Here is a 25,894-nt window from a genome sequence, read left to right as displayed (position 1 = left end):
CATGAATATATTCAAACAGCACCTCAGATTAGCTGCTTTGTGCATGCAAAAGTGGTCCTTGAGTTGCCTCCCCTCCCACAGACACGTTTGCGTAAAACCCCTGTTTCATTGTTTATTCCTCCAGCAGCCGTTTGGATAATTTACTTTCACTTGCCCTCTGTAACATATGATTAACCTTCAGGTTAGGGTACTCAATCTAGTGGGCCACAAAAGGTTTATAATGGGCTGCAAAATAGCGGTGTTGTAGCAGATTTGGAGAGCAGCTTGACGTGGGACACGTACACACGCATAGCCCTCAGGCTCCACCAGGATGCCAAGATACTTTGTTTTATTGGGTGTACAGACATAGCCTACTGGCCTATAGTCGTTAGAAGGATAGTTACAATGAGTGGGTAAATACTACTGTTAGTAAAGCACCATGGATAAGGTTGTGAATAGTTGCCATAATGCGCAGATCTTTTGCAAGATGTTTGCCTAGGCTACGCAGCAGAACGTTGTATAGCGAATACAGGGACAAGACAGTTTTTTATTTGTGCAAACAATACACCATGGCCGTTAGAAGAGTGTATGCCAACAGTCTGAAAATGCCAGTGGGAACCTTGATTGATAAGCGTGAGTGAGCAGTGACGACTGTTTGAACAACTGTATTAGATCATCATTGCAGTGGCGGTCAGTAGGATGACGGAGGACATTTTTTTTTAGCATGGCCTTATTTCTATTACAGCATATTGGATGACTGTCATTCATATTCCATTCAACGAGCTCAATGTAACATCGATAGGTTTAGGTTACTAAATGATAGTCAAATTTTCCCTGTACCCATCATGAGGTTGCTACAACCTAGCCTATGAATGAAAGTTTACACGATCATAGGTCGAGAGAAATTTGAGTAATCAAGGTGACAGACATTGACCCTTTCAATATCGCCTTGCACACTCTTGCCTGCATCTATCCGATCTAGGGTGTAAGCATTACTCCAACAGTTGCAAACAAGGGTTTTTATTGGACAAATTCAGGTATGTTTAACCCCATTTCATTCAGTTTAAGAAACATTTTTCAACAGAATTGAGCGAATTAATACAACCCTGATCACACGCAAACACAGTTCACATTCATAGCAGCCACATAAACTCAGAAAAAAAATAAACATCCTCTCACTGTCAAGTGCATTCTGGAGGGTCATGTCAGGATGAGCCTGCAAGAAGGGTACCACATGAGGGAGGAAGATGTCTTCCCTGTAACGCACAGCGTTGAGATTGCCTGAAATGACAACAAGCTCAGTCTGATGATGCTGTGACACACCGTCCCAGACCATGACTGACCCTCCACCTCCAAATTGATCCCGCTCCAGAGTACAGGCCTCGGTGTAACGCCCATTCCTTCAACGATAAACGCGAATCCGACCATCACCCCTGGTGAGACAAAACCGCGACTTGTCAGTGAAGAGCACTTTTTGCCAATCCTGTCTGGTCCAGCGATGGTGGGTTTGTGCCCATAGTGTGATGTCTGGTGAGGACCTGCCTTTACAACAGGCCTACAAGCCCTCGGTCCAGCCTCTCTCAGCCTATTGCGGACAGTCTGAGCACTGATGGAGGGATTGTGCGTTCCTGGTGTAACTCGGCAGTTGTTGTTGCCATCCTGTGCCTGTCCCGCAGGTGTGATGTTCGGATGTACCGATCCTGTGCAGGTGTTGTTACATGTGGTCTGGCACTGCGAGGACGATCAGCTGTCCGTTCTGTCTCCCTGTAGCGCTGTCTTAGGTGTCTCACGGTATGGACATTGCAATATTTTGCCCTGGCCCCACCTGCAGTCCTCATGCCTCCTTGCAGCATACCTAAGGCACGTTCACACAAATGAGCAGGGACCCTGGGCATCTTTATTTTGGTGTTTTTCAGAGTCAGTAGAAAGGCCTCTTTAGTGTCCTAAGTTTTCATAACTGTGACCTTAATTGCCTACCGTAAGCTGTGAGTGTCTTAACGACCGTTCGACAGGTGCACGTTCATTAATTGTTTATCGTTCATTGAACATGCATGGGAAACAATCATTGAAAAAGGGACATTTCTTTTTTTGCAGAGTTTAAAAACAACATGATCTTTGATCTCTGTATAATTCCTACTCACATCTACGCTCTCCCCTCCTCTCACATTTTCCCTTTCCTTGTGGACATCAGTGCACAACATATCAGGTCTGTGACCAGGTGAAAAAAACGTTCCTAGCCAAACCTTCATATCATAACCTCTACACACAGCCTACATCATTATCATAGATAATGTCATATTCAACATAGCTACTTGAACTAACTTGTTAGTAAACCCGCTACAATCATGCAGTACAGTATACAGTCAGCAAGCAGTTTAGCAGTTACACCGGTGGGCCCCGGTGGCAATAAATTAATCAAGCCAAAAGCTTCCTTGACTTGGAAGAGTTCCAGTGTTGGATAGCCATAGCCAGCTAGCTAACATAGCATCCCTCTCTGTTTGAGCCGGGTGTTTGAGTAAGCTAAACTAGCTAGCTACATTCGCTAGCTAAGTAAGTGAAAGCAAAAAAAATAATACTAAATATAGCTCTCTCTCTCTCACTCACTCGCTTCTCCATTTTTGAGGAAATTAATTTGTACAAACTGTTAAACTATTGTCTTTCTCTTTGAGTCAACTACTCACTACATTGTATACACTGCAATTATAGCTAGCTGTAGCATATGATTTCAGTAATGGATTCATTCTCTGATCCTTTGATTGGGTGGATCACATGTCAGTTCATGCTGCAGGAGCTCTGATAGGTTGGAAGACATCCTACAGCAGTTGTCATGATTACTGTGTAAGTCTATGGAAGGGGGTGAACTCCACGAGCCTCCTAGGTTTTGTATTAAAGTCAATGTACCCAGAGGAGGACAGAAACTAGCTGTCCTGCGGCTACACCATGCCACTACCCTACGGTGATGTTGAGGCTACTGTAGACCTTCATTGTAAAACAGTGTGTTTCAATAAATAATTTGGTGATGTTGATATATTTACTATAGTTTTATCTAAAAAGGATAACTTTGAAATGTTTTACTATTTTTATTTGAATGAAATTCACTGAGGAGGATGTTCCTCCACTTCTTCCTCTGAGGAGCCTCCACTGTTAGAGTGATGGCCATTTGTTCATTTTGCTCCTACTACACACACACACACACACACACACACACACACACACACACACACACACACACACACACACACACACACACACACACACACACACACACACACACACACACACACACACACACACACACACACACACACACACACGCAACCTGCCCATCTCAACCTATGTATGTAACCAAGGTTCCTCCCTCTGAAAATAATCTGTGGCACTACCTCTTCCTACTGTGCCTAATACTTAGAATAATTATTGGTTATTGTGTGCTAAAAGAGCAAGGATTTCCTTGTTACTAAAGCCAATTCTAAAGTATAGTTTCACCAGGTCATCTAACTCAGGTATTTCAACAGTGGCGGGAACAGAAACAGGGAGCTAGGGAGACATGCAATTAACCAAATCCCCTATGTTAATTTTGAAATATAACTGCGACTTCATTCTCGCAATATTGCCACTTTATTCTTGAAAGATTGGCACTTTATTCACCAAATTTCATCTGGACTTTATTATCAAAATATTGCCCGTTTTTTACTAAGTACTATCGTGCATTAAAAAAATCTCCAAGTATCACCGCTCCTTGTGTTATATTTTTCACTTCCGTAGTTATTAACTTGCCACAACTTCTCTTCCTGTTCTTTACAACTTGGAGTAGCCTATGTACTGCATTCAGTCAAGCCCTGTTGATGTGAATGTACATTAAAGGTGACTACGCTGTTTCAAAGGTTTTCATTGACATTTTATTAACACTTTATTATGCACTGGAATGTCAATTACATTATTGATCTTGTTTATTTGACATGTTTCATCTCCTTGTTCTTTGGAGTGCAAACATACGTATTCTCTGCATTCAAACAAACCCTCATTGAATGTACATGATCCAAAAGTTTGACATGACACAATTTCTCTCCTCCTTCTTCAGAGTACAACTTGGAGCCGTGTGAGGACCCGGGGATGCCACAGTTCGGCCAGAGGAACGGCTACGGCTTTGGCATCGGGGACACCCTGACGTTTTCTTGCAACATGGGCTACCGGCTAGAGGGGGTGCCAGAGGTCATCTGCCTGGGAGGGGGGAGGCGCATGTGGAGCGCACCTCTGCCAAGGTGTGTGGGTACGTGGTCACCTGTTTTCATTCCCTTACAACTATTGTTACAATGCTTGTGGTTGATAAGATTTTATTTTATATCTAATTACAGTGATTCTCAGTGATTCTCGGTTTCTGAAAACCTTACTGTCAAATACTTCATTCCTCCAATCTATTTCCTCAATTCCTCTCAAATTGCATTGGAGGAATGGATCCTAGTTCCTTTTGAGAGGAATAATTGAGGAAACAAAGACGGAGGTAGCAAGGATTTGACAGATAGTAAGGCACCCAGACAAAGCCTTGCGCCTGCATGTTTAGTCTTAGCTAAGTGGCATCACACCTGATTCAGCTAATTGATTGATCTTCAAACAACAGCTTGATTAGCTGAATCAGATGTTTCACTGCTGAGCTGGGTCAAAACCTGCAGTACTCTGGCTCTCCAGGAGCATGGTTGAGGATCACTGATCTATATTGTTCACCATGGATGTTTCCTTGCTTGTTGAGCTCTGAGCACTGAGAATGAGTAGGGAGGGCCTACACTCTTAAAAAATACAGGTTCCAGTTGAAACCAAATAAGTTTCTTCAGAGCGATCACATAGGGGAACCATTTTACATTTACATTACATTTAAGTCATTTAGCAGACGCTCTTATCCAGAGCGACTTACAAATTGGTGCATACACCTTATGACATCCAGTGGAACAGCCACTTACAATAGTGCATCTAAATCTTTTAGGGGGGTGAGAAGGATTACTTACCCTATCCTAGGTATTCCTTGAAGAGGTGGGGTTTCAGGTGTCTCCGGAAGGTGGTGATTGACTCCGCTGTCCTGGCGTCGTGAGGGAGTTTGTTCCACCATTGGGGGCCAGAGCAGCGAACAGTTTTGACTGGGCTGAGCGGGAACTGTACTTCCTCAGTGGTAGGGAGGCGAGCAGGCCAGAGGTGGATGAACGCAGTGCCCTTGTTTGGGTGTAGGGCCTGATCAGAGCCTGGAGGTACTGAGGTGCCGTTCCCCTCACAGCTCCGTAGGCAAGCACCATGGTCTTGTAGCGGATGTGAGCTTCAACTGGAAGCCAGTGGAGAGAGCGGAGGAGCGGGGTGACGTGGAGAGAACTTGGGGAAGGTTGAACACCAGACGGGCTGCGGCGTTCTGGATTAGTTGTAGGGTTTAATGGCACAGGCAGGGAGCCCAGCCAACAGCGAGTTGCAGTAATCAAGACGGGAGATGACAAGTGCCTGGATTAGGACCTGCGCCGCTTCCTGTGTGAGGCAGGGTCGTACTCTGCGGATGTTGTAGAGCATGAACCTACAGGAACGGGACACCGCCTTGATGTTAGTTGAGAACGACAGGGTGTTGTCCAGGATCACGCCAAGGTTCTTAGCGCTCTGGGAGGAGGACACAATGGAGTTGTCAACCGTGATGGCGAGATCATGGAACGGGCAGTCCTTCCCCGGGAGGAAGAGGAGCTCCGTCTTGCTGAGGTTCAGCTTGAGGTGGTGATCCGTCATCCACACTGATATGTCTGCCAGACATGCAGAGATGCGATTCGCCACCTGGTCACTATTCTCCTGAAGCAGCTGGTGTCATACAGAACATTCAATGGGATGGTTATTTCCATGAGCGTTAATTTAACTCTTTACAGTGTCACTCAAACTCTTGAATCAACACTAGAAATGTTACACTGAAATATCAACACTAGTTAACACCAATGTGTTGTATGCTATGAAAGGCTTCCATCCATTTCAATAACTTTTTAGAATTCTGAAGAACCGTCGATGCCACGGTCGATGCCACGTCAAGGACCCCCCACTTAACTCAAATGTTCTTTGTCAGGCAAGAGTTTTCCAAATAACCTTAACAGCTGAGGAAGAACCATTTAAGAACATTTGGTGTTGGGTACTCTGTTTAAGATATGCCACAGTAACCCTGAAGAAACACGCGGAGACAGACAGTCAGGCGGACAGACAGGCAGGCACACAGATAGATACATAGAGCCCTGTGTCTGTGTCTGGCTTTCTTGATCCGTCTACATCAAACCTAATCTGCCCCTTGTCCTCTGTCCCTGTAGGGGAGTGTCTCTGTGTATCACTAACAAGCTGGGAGAGGTCAGATGGGTTGTCAACAAGGCTAATCTAAAGAGACTAGCATGACTGCATGCTGTTTAATAGAGATACTGTGGAGTGAGCTATGAATCTCACTGTCACAATGTACCAAGCAAATCCCAGTCTGCTACACCACCTATGCAGTGGGGTACCCAGACCTTGGTTCGTTGGTATTTCTTTAAAGAAGTTTAGCTCCAATTAATTGAGCCACGGAATCATCCCAGAAGTGCACATTCCACCCACCTGGCACTCCAAGCAAGCTCAATCAATCATTCAAAACTATTTGATTAAAAAATATATATATATTTGAACCCAGGTATTTCCCCAGTCTCCTCCTGCTCAGACGAGGTTACTAGCACTCTTGTTCCCCCACCAAACCTGCCTCTTCCTGTTTCTACAGTACTTACCGCGGCGTCCTCCCTGGTATGACACCAGCTGCTTCAGGAGAATAGTGATTTACAATTCAGGCTGTCATGTGGAGATGTTCCTGGATTGTATCTCTCCATGCATTCTGCCACACGGAGCCAAGTTAAAGGAATCCAGCAACTACTAAACATCCATCAAATCCCAGGCGTGTCTGAATAAAACACTATCCCCTGGAATTTATCCCACACGTGTATAATGTCCGGGCCCTAACTGCCGGGCATAAACAGATGAATAATTATAATAATGGAGAACTTTTCTGATTTTTCCAACGGAGCCCAAAAATAAAATAATTCAGGGCTGGGAAGGTCACCAGTAATTTTTCATATTAATTGAAAAAATAATGATACGCATTTGTCAACGCTGTGTGTGGTTGTCGTTTGTTTACTCGCCTTGTTTCTGTCGTTTCATTTTTCATGGTGTTCATTGGTGCCAGATCTGTAATCTTGAGAGTGACTAGAAAAACAAGGCCGCTAATTTGTGTTGTGGCATGATTTTTCAAAATGCCATCAGGTATACTATACACTTCAAGGGTAGAGTACACAGTGGGCAGTGACAAAAACGAGAATCTGTGCACAGAATACTTTTTGGGATGGTCTATATCCTGGAAGTTTAGCCTTTTATCATCAATACAGTGGGCAATGTAAGCTTTTTGCGAGGCTAAAGGAGTGTGGGATGTGGATTAAAAACCTACAGTGTATGAATCATGTGTGGCAGTCAAGCAGTAACACAAGCATCAAGTTCCCCAGACATCCATCACAAACAACAATTTCTGTATCCACCCCAAAACAAAATGACTAAATTGTAAAGAGAAATATGTACACCATGCCCTATGCATTCATAAACGTCCAATTCCTCTTGGCAGCACTGTATATACTGTACCTTACAATCCATACTGTGTGTAAAAAATAATTATCTAAAAGTACAAATCAAACCACCTTTCTAAGACATGTACATATGTAGGATCTTAATTTGATTCCTCTTTTCCGGCACATAATCCACATAATCAGTTACATTTCCTGTTGCTGCAGGATTATTTTCCTGCTGTGGCAAACTGACTCAGATTAAGACCCCATATCTGTATCCAACTGGGATGCTTTTACCGAATCGACAGACATCTGTACTTTCCTTCTCTCTTCAGTTTTTAATGATATTCTTTGAGATGAATCTCTCCTGACTGTAAAAATGTGTTTCCGCTTCCAATCTGTCTATTATAGGCACATTCATCACAGCAGGTGGCATTTATGAGGGATGCCATGCCCCTTCCACAGGGTGCCATAACTGTCACGTGATCACACATTACACACCCTTTTCGCATAAGGCGAGAGCGTAAAATGTGGCTCCATTTGTTCATTGTTGTGACTAACATCTGACACCTGTTAGAATGGGTGGCAACAAAAATTGGTGCATCACTGTCATAGGCTAGGTTGGTGGATGTGTAATGCATTTACAGTTGAAGTCGGAAGTTTACATACAGTTAGATTGGAGTCATTAAAATTAGTTTTTCAACCATACACAAATTTCTTGTTAACAAACTATAGTTTTGGCAAGTCAGTTAGGACATCTACTTTGTGCATGACACAAGTAATCTTTCCAACAATTGTTAACAGACAGATTATTTCACTTATAATTCACTGTATCACAATTCCAGTGGGTCATAAGTTTACATACACTAAGTTGACTGTGCCTTTAAACAGCTTGGACAATTCCAGAAAATGATGTCATGGCTTTAGAAGCTTCTGATAGGCTAATTGACATCATTTTATCAACTGGAGGTGCACTTGTGAATGTATTTCAAGGCCTACCTTCAAATTCACTGCCTCTTTGCTTGACATCATGGGAAAACCAAAAGAAATCAGCCAAGACCTCAGAAAAAAATTGAAGACCTCCACAAGTCTGGTTCATCCTTGGGAGCAATTTCCGAACGCCTGAAGGTACCACGTTCACCTGTACAAGCAATTGTACACAAGTATAAACACCATGGGACGACGCAGCCGTCATACCGCTCAGGAAGGAGATGCGTTCTGTCTCCAATGGATGAACGTACTTTGGTGCGAAAAGTGCAAATCCATCCCAGAACAACAGCAAAGGACCTTCTGAAGATGCTGGAGGAAACCGGTACAAAGGATTTATATCCACAGTAAAATGAGTCCTATATTGACATAACCTGAAAGGCCGCTCAGACAACTTCCGGTGAAATTGGAGGACACACAATTCAAATAAATAATCATAAAAAGTATGGATATTAATAATTTAGGTACATACAAGTGTCTTATATTAGTTAAAAGCTTAAAGTCTTGTTCATCTAACTGCATTGTCCGATTTACAATATGCTTTACAGCGAAAGCATTCCATGCCATGTTTGAGCATGCCATGTTTGAGGATGGCGCCCCACATCAAAATATTTTTCAACCAGCACAGGCTTCATAAAATCACAAATAGAGATTACATATTCACTTACTTTTTGAAAATCCTCGTCTGATTTACAATCCAAAGGGTCCCAGCTACACCATGCATGATCATTTTGTTAGATAAAATCTTTCTTTATATCCCAAAAAGTCTGTTTAGTTGGCGCCATCGATTTGAGTAATCCACTCGTTCAACATGCAGAGAAAGGAATCCAAGAAGCTAACGCTAAACTTTTATAAAACAAGTCAAAATACATTTCTATTCAATCCTCAGGTACCCTAAAATGTAATTAAAATATAATATTTCATATGGAAAGAAGTATGTTGAATAGAAAAGCAAAATAAGCAGGTGCGTGTCCTCTTCGTCGCGCGCACAAATTGATTTCCAACTGATTCCCAGTACTAAAACTCAAAATTCTTCCTATTTTGGGAAGAAACAAGCCTGAAACCTTTGAACAAAGACTGTTGACATCTAGTGGAAGCCATAGGAATTGCTATCTGTGAGTTGGATTTGGATATGACCCTATTGGAAGAGCATGGGTGATCAAAGATTTTTTTTCCCGGTTGGTTTGTCGTTGGATTTTCTCCTACCATATCAATTGTTTTACTCTCATAAATTATTTTAACATTTCTACAAACTTCAAAGTGTTTTCTATCCAATGGTACCAATTATATGCATATCCTGGCTTCTGGGCCTGAGTAACGGGGAGTTTAACAGGCAGTAAACAGGCAGTTTACTTAGGGCACATTAGTCAGACAGGAAGTGGAGAAAAATAGACCCTAGCCTGAAGAAGATTTATTAATGTGATCATATTTCCAGGAATTTATTGATGAGCCCTCTGACAGACATGAAGTAAACATTTAAGAAATGGACTGCGTCCCAAATGGTTGGTGCCATTTGACGCACCCATCGATTCCGATTATGGCATTGAGTATAAGTCTTAGAACACAGACAACAACAATAGACTACTGGTGAATGGAAGGATGCAGGTCCTCTGGAATAAAGCAATAGAGCCCTAAAGCCTGAGTCCCAAATGCACCCTATTCCTTTTATAGTGCTCTACTTTTGACCAGAGCCCTATGGGGCTCTATATAGGGAATAGGGAGCCACTTTGGTGGCATTCTCTGTGTTTATAATGAGGATATCATTTTTTTTTACTGCTAGCGTACGGCTCTAAAACAAACAAACTAAAGAGAGAGACATTTTGGGACTCATTAGAGAAACCTTTGTCTTGACAACACCACAGATAAGAGAAAGAAGGGACTTGTGTGTTTTGGGGATAGAGAGGAAAGAATAATGTTGTTTTATTAGATTGAGATAATTTTGCATTGGCCCTAAGGGTGTTATGTACAGGTAACTTCCAAAATAAAGGAAACTACAATATAAAGTAGGGTGATGGGCCATCACAATCCGCCAGAACAGCTTCAATGCGCCTTGGCATAGATTCTACTGTCTGGAACTCTATTGGAGGGATGTGACACCATTATTTTTGCAGTTACCTGTACGTGATAAGCAAAGAGAGAAAGGCCTGAGGAGATATAGATTTTAATAATAGATCTACACATTTTGACAAACCGTGACAGTTTGTCCCATCAGCATTCCACATGGGGTATCGTGTAGACACCAATATTCTCAAATCAAAATGGCCGCCGCATATTTGTCACAAACCAGCTATTTCAACTGGTTATATTTGTAGTTTCTCTTTATCCTCGGTGTGCTTTGAAATCTCAGTGCTGTGACAGCATGGGTGCTATTGATTCCTACTGTGGTTCCTACTGTGAAGCCTCTCCTATTGAAATGCAATATGAAACATTTCATCTTTACTAGCTATTGGATATTCACATTTTCGTCGTGGGTGAAGAGACACAATTTTGATAAACATTGCTCTGAGGCAGATTGGTATCTCATTATCTTAGTTCTGACTCGATAAACACAGTTTATTATGACACACACACACACACACACACACACACACACACACACACACACACACACACACACACACACACACACACACACACACACACACACACACACACACACACACACACACACACATCTCATGATCCAATGATTGTACAGTGAGTATTATCAATTATGAATATAAAGGTATCCATCCCACACTCCTTTTCTCTTCCTAAGGAAGTCAAAGGATTGATTGCTTACTATAAAAGCAGGAGGAATATGTTGGAGAGAACAGCAGCAGCCTCAAATGGCCAACGGTTGGTTTCAGAATGCTCAGCTCATTGTTCTGTTGTTGTACCAAATGCCCCATATAATAACCCACACAGAGATGAACATAATCATTAGCATAGATATTAAAACAATATTTAGACTGTGAATTGGGTCTGAATTGGGTCTGAATTTTGATACATTGCTGGGGTTCTTTTTCACCGGCAGGGGACATCCCTCCCTGCAGTTTATTTTATGACTGTGGCTCTGTTCCAAAAGCCACCATACTCCCTACATAGTTGCACTACTTTTGACCAGAGCCCTATGAGCCGTGGTGAAAAGTATTGCACTGCATCGGGAAAAGGGTAGCTTTTGAGGCGCAGCCAATGATTCACTGTGATATGGATCGTGTCTGTTCCATCAACTGGTTAATATGCGTTAGCACATCTCTGAGGGTGCTGAATATATTCCCCCTTCCATTAGATTAAGTCTAAAGGTGTTCCCTCTTTTTGTTCCTGGAATACAGAGACACCAGTAGTCACAATACTATGTTTCCTACCATGTTAAGTACAGGGCCTCCCGGGTGGCACAGTGGTCTACTGCATTGCAGTGCTAGCTGTGCCACCAGAGACCCTGGGTTCGAGCCCAGGCTCTGGCGCAGCCGGCATCGACCGGGAGGTCTGTGGGGCAACACACAATTGGCCTAGCGTCATCTGGGTTAGGGAAGGCTCGGCCAGTAGGGATATTGTCTCATCACACAATAGCGTCTCCTGTGGCAGGCTGGGTACAGTGCATGTTTGCCAGGTGCACGGTGTTTCCTCCAACACATTGGTGTGGCTATAAAATATAATTTTATTTGTTGCATTTATTTGTTAGGGACAATGTATATCAATCAACATTTTTGGGATCAGTGCAGCGACAGGTGCACCTAGTGGTTTGTTTCCCTGTCTAAAGCCAAAGAGCAGAGAGAGAGACAGTACCTATAATTTCATTTATTGCATTTATTTGTTAGGGACAATGTATATCAATCAACATTTTTGGTAATGTGCCAGCTGGCTAGTTTTCCACTGTAGTCCCTGGGTAGGTAAATAAAAGCATTTATACTTAGAACACAATGTTTGTTGAAATCCACTAATGAAATCTGATAGTTTTGGACACTTCTGTCTCAGGAATCAGTGCAGTGACAGGTGCATGGTATCCAGCTGCTGGGATGAAGAGCCAGAATAGACCTAGTGGTTTGTTTCCCTGTCTAAAGCCAAAGAGCAGAGAGAGACAGTACCTTAACTGCTGAGTTGCCTGCAGTGTGGTGATGGCTTAAAGAGGATCCTCCACACTCCATCTCTTAATGGCATCGCTTTATCATCGTCTGTAGGCTCCAACAGAGCATATCCCTCCCTCCTTCCATCTTTCGTTCTCTCTCTCTCTCTCTCTCTCATGCATCCCAGTGCCCAATTAATTTCACTTCCACCAAATGGCAAAGATGACTATCTGCATTACAGACCTTAGGTACATGCACTACACTATACATGTGTGTGCATGCGTGCGTGTGTGTGTGTGAGTGAACGGTGAAGAGCAAAAAATGAAAAATAACATGAACATGACGCACCTTATCTTTAGCGGCGATGGCGCCAGCAGTGACACTCTACTCATATCTCCCATGATCCTCCCCTTCAATTTGCTCCCTCCTGTTATTCTTTTGGACACATGGTGTGTTTGCCACAAGGGGACTGTCCCCTTATCTTCTCTTGACACTCCCAGATGATAAAAGAGGAAGGGGAAGTTAATACACAGACGGTGTCCCAAATCACACCGTATTTATTATCCCTATAGTGCACTACTTATGGGCCCTGGTGCAATAAAGAAAGAATAGGGTGGTATTTGGGAAGCAGCATGTGTGGAGTAGAGTAGAGAGTCTTCCAGGGTGGTCGCTGTGGAGAGACTCCAGGGGGTTGGTGATGTACAGGGAGATACAGGATATGACTGATAGGGTTGAGTGAACTGAATGGGCATAGAGACCCAGGGGCAGATCTATAGATGACGCCATGAATGGTGAGGTTCAAGTTCAGCGACACATACTCTTTTTAATTAGAACACACACATACACACACATGCAGCTTTGCTGGCTTGGCCAACCATATATGAGCCGAGCACGTAAGCGTGACATTTTTACAGGATGTTTTTAGGGGGCAGAGCATTTTAACTCAGTTCACCAACATGTTCTGGGTTTGCAGTATGCACATGCTCCTTCCAGTCCATGCTCCTCCCTCCTCCCAGTCCATGCTCCTCCCTCCTCCCAGTCCATGCTCCTCCCTCCTCCCAGTCCATGCTCCTCACTCCTTCCCAGTCCATGCTCCTCCCTCCATCTAGTCCATGCTCCTCCCCCCTTCCCAGTCCTTGCTCCTCCCTCCTTCCAGTCCATGCTCCTGCTTCCTCCCAGTCCATGCTCCTCCCTCCTTCCCAGTCCATGCTCCTCCCTCCTTCCAGTCCATGCTCCTCCCTCCTCCCAGTCCATGCTCCTCGCTCCTCCCAGTCCATGCTCCTCCCTCCTCCCAGTCCATGCTCCTCCCAGTCCATGCTCCTCCCTCCACCCAGTCCATGCTCCTGCTTCCTCCCAGTCCATGCTCCTCCCTCCTTCCCAGTCCTTGCTCCTCCCTCCTCCCAGTCCATGCTCCTCCCTCCTCCCAGTCTATGCTCCTGCTTCCTCCCAGTCCATGCTCCTCCCTCCTTCCCAGTCCATGCTCCTCCCTCCTTCCCAGTCCATGCTCCTCCCTCCTCCCAGTCCATGCTCCTCCCTCCTCCCAGTCCATGCTTCTCCCTCCTCCCAGTCCATGCTCCTGCTTCCTCCCAGTCCATGCTCCTCTCTCCTTCCCGATCCATGCTCCTCCCGCCTTCCCAGTCCATGCTCCTCCCCTCCCAGTCCATGATCCTCCCTCCTCCCAGTCCATGCTCCTCCCTCCTTCCCAGTCCATGCTCCTCCCTCCTTCCCAGTCCATGCTCCTCCCTCCTTCCCAGTCCATGCTCCTCCCTCCTCCCAGTCCATGCTCCTGCTTCCTCCCAGTCCATGCTCCTGCTTCCTCCCAGTCCATGCTCCTCTCCTCCCGGTCCATGCTCCTCCCTCCTCCCAGTCCATGCTCCTGCTTCCTCCCAGTCCATGCTCCTCCCTCCTTCCCAGTCCATGCTCCTCCCCTTCCAGTCTCTGCCCATTTTATCTTTGAACAATGATGCAGTAAAAGCATGGCACTCAACAGTGTAATCAGTGTAATCAGGTCAGATTGCATGAAGGCAAGGAGTTCCTCCCTTCTTTATTATTGTAAATGTCAATATGTTTTACTGTTTGATATTCCATCAAGCCCAGCCCGGGGGGAGATAGAACTTAAGTATTTTGCTCTGATGACGTCTGCTAGGCTGTGCCTCTCTCTCTTTCTCCCTCTCACTCACTCTCTTAGTATTAAGCAGTTGGATTTTAATTTGGGAGTAAATGGATAACAGAGGATTTTCATTGATTAACATTAGGCAAAAAAAAGTGTTGCTCCGGTTTAATCCTGCTTTAATGCAACATCAAGGAGTCAAACTGTGGGAATTTTGGAAAGGAGGGAGAGAAGAGGAGTATACCTAGTCAGATGTACAACTGCATTTATTTATTTTACCTTTATAGAACTAGGCACGTCAGTTAAGAACATATTTTTATTTTCAATAATGGCCTCGGAACAGTGGGTTACCTGCCTTGTTCAGGGGCAGAACAACAGATGTTTACCTTGTCAGCTCAGGGATTTGATCTTGCAACCTTTCAGTTATTAGTCCAACGCTCTAACCACTAGGATACTTGCCACCCCAGTTGAATGCCTTGTGTGTCTTCCGCATTTAACTCAACCCCTGAATATGAAGAGGTGCGGGGGGCTGCCTTTAGGAGAGGCGAGGAAGAGTGATATATGTACTGTGTAGATCTCAGATTGTGATTTCTGTACACAGGAGTGTCGGTAAAGTAGCCTAAAGCTTTGTTGGTGTTGTCTATCCATTTACAGTGTCAAGCCAAAGTAGAAAAAGTCAAAAACAACTTGAATCCATTGTTCTTTTGGGATCCTCTAAAGCTTTTTGTAGTCTTTGAACAAACATACTGTATCAGGTGGGAGGATTTGTGAGCAGGTTGGGTTTTTGTTTCCTGTGTGTTTGTGATAATATAAAGCCTTTTCACACCAACCGACAGACACGTAGGCAAACACTCATGCATGCATACACACACAAACACCCTCTCTCCCTCTCTGAAGTGAGAACAGGTGGCTGTATGTAAATAATTGGAATTGCACTTGAGAATTCCGTTTATCTGATTATCTGTCTGAGTAATTTTTGCTTTTGACCTAAACTGCACTGCATTGCAGATTCCTTTCCACCTCTCTTTTGTTTCCCTCGGCTCACAAGTTCATATTCCATCATAAAGCAATTTCGGGAACGTTTCGCCTGTGTCACTCGCTGCTGCATTTACAATGGATTTGTTTCCCCACCTTACTCACATTTTCTAATGTGGTTGTTTCCTTGTTTACAGGAGCACTAGTTCCCTTCATTGTCAGGGCTGAAATCCATCATCCATCCATCCCATGGTGTTGCCTCAGATTTGTATTACTAATGGACCAGGCTCTCTGTGCAAGCAACAGGGGTTGGGTTTTACACACTAGGATGTAAGTAGTCTTGTCTAAGCCAAAACGGTCCGTAAGGCAGGAGCCTATGTCCTGTTTCTGTATTGCTAAGCAGCTTGATGTTCAGGTACACCACTGTCACGTGTGCTCCCTCTCCGGGCTCAAGGTCAGCAGGCTGCTGTTATGGCGCGCACCTGTCATCATCGTTACACGCACCTGCGCGTCATCACTCACCTGGACTCCATCACTTCCTTGATTTACCTGCCCTATATGTGTCACTCCCTTTGGGGCCTCATGGTTTCTGTTTCCTGTCTGTGCGTTGTTCATGTGTCTTGTATTATGTTTCATTTATTTATTAAAACACTCTCTCCCTGAACTTCCCGACTCTCAGCGCACATCGTTACCACCACCTGGACAGGAAGCTAGTCTATTGCAGGGTCTTACCCCAAATCCATCTCCTTAATGCTGAGAGCCAAGCAATTAGTTTAGTATAAACCGTGTTAAACAATTAACAGGTTGTTTCCAGAATGAACTGTTTCCATTTTGATAGACGTGGATGCAATTATTTTGTGTATGCCCATGGCTTGTAATGTCATCTGTTTATTTAATTATAGGATTTACATCAAATGTCCCAAAAAAACATTCTGGATGATTGATGTTGATTGTTTTGTTTTGGCCAAAATGTCCATTATACCTGTAAGTCCATGGGATATAGGAAGAATGTAACTGCAGTCACACCTGATGATGACTGACCTGTGTCTTTTTGTGTGTACTGTGGCTGGTTCCTTTCTCTCATAGCAACACACTAATGCTTGATGGGACAAGAGAAATAGCTTCAGTCAGGATTCAGGACACATCTTTTGTGTGTCAATAAATGACGTAAAGAAATAACTCCAGTCTTTAATCCAGACCAGCTGTACAGTTGGGTTCTATCTCATTGCCTTACAAGGCACAGAGTAGCTGGCCAAAGGAAACCACCTCCGCTCAGACAGGACCAATTATTAGCTACTTCCTCAGAACCATTTCAGGCAGGTTATCACCTGAAAATGAACAAGAAGGATCCCCCACACATACATACAGTACATACACAGGCCACACACACACACACAAACACACCCCACTAGCACAGTAACAATAGGACAAATATGAAATGATCTTGCCTGCTTGCACCAGATCATTGATCCACTCTAATAGAAAGCTGAACACGCAGGATTACCATTCTAACCGGTTATTGGTGGTTGTGCAGTAGGCACTCGTTTTAATGGAAGTGTTCTATTTCATCATCTTGTTTCATGTGTCATGCAATGTGGTGTGTGCACTCTGTCACAAACATGTTCCATATAGCTACCACACTACAGTGGTAGGCTTCATTACCAACAACGCTGAGACTGCCTACAGGGAGGAAGTGAGGGCCCTCGGAGTGTGGTGTCAGGAAAATAACCTCTCACTCAACGTCAACAAAACAAAGGAGATGATCATGGACTTCAGGAAACACAGAGGGAGCACCTCCACATCGACGGGACAGTAGTGGAGAAGGTGGAACGTTTTAAGTTCCTCGGCGTACACATCACAGACAAACTGAAATGGTCCCCCCACACAGACAGTGTGGTGAAGAAGGCACAACAGCGCCTCTTCAATAATAATAATATAATAATAATATATGCCATTTAGCAGACGCTTTTATCCAAAGCGACTTACAGTCATGTGTGCATACATTCTACATATGGGTGGTCCCGGGAATCGAACCCACTACCCTGGCGTTACAAGCACCATGCTCTACCAACTGAGCTACAGAAGGACCGTAGGAGGCTGAAGGAATTTGGCTTGTCACCAAAAACACTCACAAACTTTAATAGATGCACAATCGAGAGCATCCTGTCAGGCTGTATCACCGCCTGGTACGGCAACTGCTCCGCCCACAACCGTAAGGCTCTCCAGAGGGTAGTGAGGTCTGCACAACGTATCACCGGGGGCAAACTACCTGCCCTCCAGGACACCTACAGCACCCGATGTCAAAAATATAATCAAGGACAACAACCACCCAAGCTATCATCCAGAAAGCGAGGTCAGTACAGGTGCATCAAAGCAGGGACCGAGAGACTGAAAAACAGCTTCTATCTCAAGGCCATCAGACTGTTAAACAGCCATCACTAACATTGAGTGGCTGCTGCCAACATACTGATTCAAATCTCTAGCCACTTTAATAATTAAAAATTGGATGTAATAAATTCATCACAAGTCACTTTAAACTATACCACTTTATAAAATGTTTACATACCCTACACTACTCATCTCATATTTATATACTGTACTCTATACTATCTACTGCATCTTGCCTATGCCGTTCGGCCCTCGCACATCCATATATTTATATGTACATATTCGTATTCATTCCTTTACACTTGTGTGTATAAGGTTGTTGTTGGGAAATTGTTAGATTACTTGTTAGATATTACTGCACAGTCGGAACTAGAAGGACAAGCATTTCGCTACATTTGTATTAACATCTGCTAACCATGTGTATGTGACAAATAACATTTGATTAGATTTGATTTATAGTAATGATGGCTATTAATAAGTAAACACACCGCATTCCCACCTAGATTTTCAAGTTGTATTAGTCGTATGTACGGGAAACAACATGGTGTACACCATCCAACGGAATGCTTACTTCTCAACAATGCAAAAACCTACAGTATAATGTTACCTGGCTGGCTGTGGGGGTCTGATTAAAACCTACAGTATAATGTTACCTGGCTGGCTGTGGGGGGCTGATGAAAACCTACAGTATAATGTTACCTGGCTGGCTGTGGGGGGCTGATGAAAACCTACAGTATAATGTTACCTGGCTGGCTGTGGGGGGCTGATGAAAACCTACAGTATAATGTTACCTGGCTGGCTGTAGGGGCTGATTAAAACCTACAGTATAATGTTACCTGGCTGGCTGTGGGGGGCTGATGAAAACCTACAATATAATGTTACCTGGCTGGCTGTGGGGGCTGATTGAAACCTACAGTATAATGTTACCTGGTTGGCTGTGGGGGTCTGATTAAAACCTACAGTATAATGTTACCTGGCTGGCTGTGGGGGTCTGATTAAAACCTACAGTATAATGTTACCTGGCTGGCTGTGGGGGGCTGATGAAAACCTACAGTATAATGTTACCTGGCTGGCTGTGGGGGGCTGATGAAAACCTACAGTATAATGTTACCTGGCTGGCTGTGGGGCACTGATTAAAACCTACAGTATAATGTTACCTGGCTGGCTGTGGGGGTCTGATTAAAACCTACAATATAATGTTACCTGGTTGGCTGTGGGGGTCTGATTAAAACCTACAGTATAATTTTATCTGGCTGGCTGTGGGGGGCTGATTGAAACCTACAGTATAATGTTACCTGGTTGGCTGTGGGGGTCTGATTAAAACCTACAGTATAATGTTACCTGGCTGGCTGTGGGGGCTGATTGAAACCTACAGTATAATGTTACCTGGTTGGCTGTGGGGGCTGATTGAAACCTACAGTATAATGTTACCTGGCTGGCTGTGGGGGCTGATTGAAACCTACAGTATAATGTTACCTGGTTGGCTGTGGGGGCTGATTGAAACCTACAGTATAATGTTACCTGGCTGGCTGTGGGGGCTGATTGAAACCTACAGTATAATGTTACCTGGTTGGATGTGGGGGCCTCATTAAAACCTACAGTATAATGTTACCTGGTTGGCTGTGGGGCCCTGATTAAAACCTACAGTATAATGTTACCTGGTTGGCTGTGGGGGCTGATTGAAACCTACAGTATAATGTTACCTGGCTGGCTGTGGGGGCTGATTGAAACCTACAGTATAATGTTACCTGGTTGGCTGTGGGGGCTGATTGAAACCTACAGTATAATGTTACCTGGTTGGCTGTGGGGGCTGATTGAAACCTACAGTATAATGTTACCTGGTTGGCTGTGGGGGCTGATTGAAACCTACAGTATAATGTTACCTGGTTGGCTGTGGGGCCCTGATTAAAACCTACAGTATAATGTTACCTGGCTGGCTGTGGGGGCTGATTGAAACCTACAGTATAATGTTACCTGGTTGGCTGTATTTGTGTTTATTGCCGATCCCCATTAGCCACTGCCAAAGCTGCTGCTTCTCTTCCTGGGAGGCCCTGATAAAAGCTGCTCCTTCTCCTCTGATGCACTGATTTCTACCACCCTTCGTGACTCCTCTAATAGCAATGGGGATTTGCAGCTATCGCATAACATAACACTCACTCACAAGCGTATGTCAATACACACACAAGCATGCTATAACCCTAATCCAGCACCCCTCCTACTCATGTACTGTCAGATCCCTGCTTCTTAAAGCCACATTGTCCCTGACCCCTCTTTTGTCTGAGCAGTAATGCAAGGATGGGTTTTTAAGATAATCTAACGCCTGGCCCTCTACCTCTTCTCATCCTCTTCCCCCTGCCTCCCCTGTCTCTGAGTCCTCCGCCTCACGGCACAGGGCTGTTAAAGAAGGGGGCTGTCTTCAAGTTGCCTATCACACTGTATCACACCGCGTGGATCAGACCCGACCAGGGACCTGGCTCAGGGGAGAGGAGACTGTCGGCAGCAGATGGAAATGACTTCAGACACCAAGTGCAGGGAGAGTCAGAGTCACATCCAAGATGCTTCTCACTCCTCAGTGCCGTCTGAGCAGCATCCTTCCCCTGGCTGAGACTGTAGATGTGCAGCTCTGACAATATCACAAGGCACTTCCTGAGTCCTGAGTGTCTGGGGTTCACTGCCAACAATGTGTGTGACTAGTACTTTTAGGACACACTCAAAGTCGTGCCATGGTCCTGCTCTTAAGAGCAGTCAGTCAGTTTTAATGTGATGTATTTAATTTACACTGAGAGATTTGGACTGAAGTTGAACCTCGGGGGGTCAAAAGTTCCTTACTCAAAAAAGTTTTTTTTTCTCCCCTGATGTGCCCCCCACCACCCTGGCACACACACACACACACACACACACACACACACACACACACACACACACACACACACACACACACACACACACACACACACACACACACACACACACAGTGGGGTAAGAGTGATGAAGAAGGGTAATTTAAGGGGAGGGAGTTCTTGTCACGAACACAAAAATTCACATGGTTCCTGACACGGGTTTCTTGGAGATATGGCGAAAGAGATAGAGTGTAAAGGTAATTGTTTTAATGGATGAGATAACTGTTGTGATTTATTCAAAATATGATACTAGTAATATCGTCATAACATCTAGGGGCTGTGAGTGAAACGGCGCATGAGGCATTAAATAAATCACTCTGGCTGCTGCTTTATGCACCACCCGACAAAGCTCCCCTCTGCAAAATGCATGATGGGTAGCAATACATCTGCTTTTACGGGGTTTTGTTCCATTAACTCTGAATTTGATGGTTATTGTTCAGTGTCAGGGTCCAGGGCCCCGATCCCAGGCCTTGTAGTTGAGCTCTGAGCAGCGACATGAATAATAATAATAACCCAGGAAGTCTATTCTGTCAGTTCCAATTCCAGATTTGCTTCTGAGCCCTCTAGATGGTTTACATCTTTGGTATCCAGGCACAAAATGCGAGGCAGGAATCAGAACAAGAAAGCGACGATTACTGTTTTATGTGATTTACATCCAGGATATGTCCATAGTGGTGAACTAGTACTGTATGTAAATACATGTGATCAAACGTGCTGTTATATATGAACTGAACATGTGTATGGAAAATGTCATGGAAAATGAAAAAGTTTTACATTTATATTCCCCTGACGATAGACCGTCGTTGTCACATGCACTTTCCAATGGTGTTGTTTTGTTCTCTCTACTTCTGTCCTCCATCCTGTAGCCGAGTGCGGCTCATCTGTCATAAACAATGAGGGGATTATGTTGTCGCCGAACTACCCAATGAACTACGAGAACAACCATGAGTGCATCTACAGCATCCAGGTGCAGGCTGGGAAGGGAATCAACATCTCTGCCAGGACCTTCCATCTGGCACAGGGGGACATTCTCAAGGTACTGACTGGTCTCTCTCTCTCTCTGTCTCTGTCTCTGTCTCTGTCTCTGTCTCTGTCTCTGTCTCTGTCTCTGTCTCTGTCTCTGTCTCTGTGTGTGTGTATAGTACTCCTGTGATGGTCAATGACACTTAAGCATGTGGATTCTGTCCATGGTAATAAGCCTTGTCTGCACCAGATAAATAGTGGCATGGATTCTTAATCTCATCAATGGCATTATGCTGGATACAGTAGCCTGGAATCCAACTGAATTGTAACAACATGTTGCCTCAAGAGCAGCTCTCATTGAGTTAAGAATGGTCATCTTTAACAAGGACCTACCCTCTCCTGTCATAAACCATTAGCACCTTTAATCAGGTACATTCTCTATTAGACAGTGATAATAATCAGACTGAAAAGGCAATACTTTACACACTTGACATTACAATGACATATACACGTTCATGAAAACAAAGTCATGCTTTGCAATGAACAGAACTGAACTAAAGGGTACTCTTCTCTCTGCAGATCTATGATGGTAAAGACAGCATGGCCCATGTCCTAGGGGCATTCACAGGCTCATCCATGCTGGGTCTAACCCTCATTAGTACCTCAAACCAGCTGTGGCTGGAGTTCTACTCTGACCCGGAGTCCACTGGAGAGGGCTTCAAGCTGGTTTACTCTAGTAAGTTACCAACCAGTCAGTGTGCAGTGGTTCTGATAACATGTGTTATAATGTATAAAAATAAGGAAAGAAAGTTGCACACTTTAATGGGTAAACTTAACCAACGTTTATACCCTGAAGAAGGCACTGCTTTGCCTAAACATTGGTTAGTTTTACCCATTCAATTATTATGAACATAATATACATTTCTATTAGAGGTCGACAGATTGTGATTTTTCAATCGACGATACTGATTATTGGAGGACCCCAAAAATTATTGAACAACCAAAAAAAGACGATACCAATTAATCAGTCGATTTTTATATACATATTCGTAATAATGACAATTACAACAATACTGAATGAACACTTTTATTTTAACTTAATATAATACAGAAATAAAATCAATTTAGTCTCAAATAAATAATGAAACATGTTCAACTTGGTTTAAATAATGCAGAAACACAGTATTGGAGAAGAAAGTAAAAGTGCAATATGTGCCATGTAAAAAGGCTAACATTTAAATTCCTTGCTCAGAACATGAGAACATATGAAAGCTGGTGGTTTCTTTTAACATGAGTCTTCAATATTCCCAGTTAAGAAGTTTTAGGTTGTAGTTATTATAGGAATTATATGACTATTTCTCTCTGAACCATTTGTATTTCATATACCTTTGACTATTGGATGTTCTTATAGGCACTATAGTATTGCCAACCTAATCTCAGGAGTTGTGCTAATTTGAATGAATGTTTACGAGCCTGCTGCTGCCTACCACTGCTCAGTCAGACAGCTATATCAAATATAAAATCATAGATTTAAATATAACATAATAAACACACAGAAATACGAGCCTTAGGTCATTAATATGGTCAAATCCGGAAACTATAATTTCGAAAACAAAACGTTTATTCTTTCAGTGAAATACGGAACCGTTACGTATTTTATCCAATGGTTGACAACCCTAAGTCTAAATATTGCTGTTACATTGCACAACCTTCAATGTTATGTCATAATTACATAAAATTCTGGCAAATTAATTGCGGGCTTTGTTAGGAAGAAATGGTTTTCATATAGTTCACAATGAGCCAGGCAGCCCAAACTGTTGCATGTACCCTGACTCTGCTTGCACTGAATGCAAGAGAAGTGACACATTTCCCTCGTTAATATTGCCTGCTAACATTAATTTCTTTTAACTAAATATGCAGGTTTAAAAATATATACTTGTGTATTGATTTGAATAAAGGCGTTGATGTGTATGGTTAAGCACATTGGTGCAACGATTGTGCTTTTTCGTGAATGCACTTTTGTTAAATCATCACCTGTTTGGTGAAGTTGAAGAAGGCTGTGATTCAATGATAAATTAACAGTCACCACATTGATTATATGCAACGCAGGACAAGCTAGTTAAACTAGTAATATCATCAACCATGTGTAGTTAACTAGTGATTGATTGTTTTTTATAAAATAAGTTTAATGCTAGCTAGCAACTTACCTTGGCTCCTTGCTGCACTCGCATAACAGGTGGTCAGCCTGCCACGCAGTCCCCTTGTGGATTGCAATGCAATCTGATGCCGATTACCGATTGTTATGAAAACTTGAAATCGGTCGACCTCTAATTTCTAAACAGTTAGTCAGCACCTCTACAAACATTTTGGGGTATGCATCAGCTCAATGCCTTTTTACTGCACTAACTCTAGTAACTTTCATTAACAGGTGGTTATTAGGCATGTGTTAAGGATTTGTTGAACAATTGTTTACACATTTTTAGTCAATGCGTTTTACTGGATCTATTATTGTCTTATTCTAAAATGTTTCCTTGGTTCCTATGGTTTCAGCGGGAGATGGGGGTCATCCTATGATTGGTGCTTTAGCAAGGACCATAATATAAGTCTTCCTGTGGGAGTGGGACATGGTCTGTATGTGAAAGTAGCTGGTCATGTGATGTGTTACGTCATCTTTGTCAGGATTCCCAATCATATTGATATTTATGAGAAATAGAGTGTCAGGTGTTCACTCTAGATATATAACCAGTTATTTTCCCACTACAGTCAGTCTTTCCATCTGCCTTGTAAAACAAGTAGGACTTAAAGGGGCTTCATAACCTTTGGAGAAATAAATTGCCCCTTTAAAGGGCATTAGAATTTTGTTGACAGCCAGGAGTGGATTTCAAGGGAACATTCCACAGCTTGGTCCAAGGTAATATCAACTACCTGAAAAATAACCTCTACACTTGTCTTTATTGACCTTGTCCTTGCCCCTCACACAAAACCAGACTATATACCACCGCAGACACATAAAAACCACACGCAATCATCTTTAATACCATTTGTTGCGCTAGCTGGTAGCTAGCCTGTGTAACATTGGACAGGGTGTTAGTTCTGAGAGAGAAAAAACCCTATTAACACACTGGTGGGCAATCTACTAAATCCGTGTCTAGTGGGAGATTTCATTCCACCTGCAAGATTAGCTGTTTGATTGCATAATAAAGGTCAGTGGAAGCCCAGGGCTAAATCCCAAATGACACCCTATTTCCTGCATAGTGCACTGCTTTTGACCTGAGCTCTATTGGTTATCCAATGGTAGTGCACTATAGGGAATTGGTTATAATTTGGGACAGTCAAGTAGCAGGCGGCGAGGCCATCACAGTTCAGTCACCACAATGGTTGGAGTGTGATTAAAAAATAAAAAGAACTCAGTCTAAGTATTTTCCGGACCCAGACTTTTGTTTCCGGTTGAATGCTATGAGACAATGACCTGTAATTAACGTGCAATCAGTGTGCTAGGTGAAAATTGCCAGTCAGTCCCAGTATCCTCGTACCTCCACCACACAATATGTTAAGTTCAGTCAACCTTGTTTTTCTCTCAGTATAGTGCTCTACATTGCTGTCATGGTAACTACTAAGTAGTCTATGAGTGCTGTGCTAAACATGACCGTTTATTCCCAAGTTCAGGGTGTACAGTTAATTGGTGGAGGGGCGGGTGGAGCAAATGGAACAGGGATTTGTATTTTGAAAGGTAGCTGTCAATGTTCTGAGGAGAGGACTGAGGTACACGTCTCATTTTAGCTTGGTTGCATTCTCATATGAGAGAGCAGAGTTCAAACCTGCAAATATGAAATTGTCAGCTCCGCTAAGAAGTGTGGTGGCGTTTTGAAAGACAAGAAGAAAGGGTAATATAATTATTTATTTCCTATTCCTCTCAGTTCGCTGTGTAATTATGAAGGCTGTGTGATGATGAGTGCAAAGGAAAACAATTAT

General features: G+C 43.4%; 1 protein-coding gene across 3 annotated transcripts in view; it reads left to right on the top strand.

The window, feature by feature from the left end:
* LOC118397653 (CUB and sushi domain-containing protein 3-like) overlaps positions 1–25,894 on the top strand; it is a 660,396-nt gene that overhangs the window by 434,398 nt on the left and 200,104 nt on the right. For all 3 annotated transcript variants that reach the window (XM_052470057.1, XM_052470056.1, XM_052470055.1), the window contains 3 exons: positions 4,061–4,249; positions 21,826–21,995; positions 22,502–22,658. In XM_052470057.1, coding sequence (XP_052326017.1) covers positions 4,061–4,249; positions 21,826–21,995; positions 22,502–22,658 — 516 coding nt within the window. The remainder of the gene's footprint in view (positions 1–4,060; positions 4,250–21,825; positions 21,996–22,501; positions 22,659–25,894) is intronic.

Source organism: Oncorhynchus keta, chromosome 19 (genome assembly GCF_023373465.1).
Source record: "Oncorhynchus keta strain PuntledgeMale-10-30-2019 chromosome 19, Oket_V2, whole genome shotgun sequence".
Classification (NCBI taxonomy): Eukaryota; Metazoa; Chordata; class Actinopteri; order Salmoniformes; family Salmonidae; genus Oncorhynchus; species Oncorhynchus keta.
Note: the sequence above shows the minus strand (reverse complement) of the source record. Positions and strands in the feature narration are given on the sequence as shown.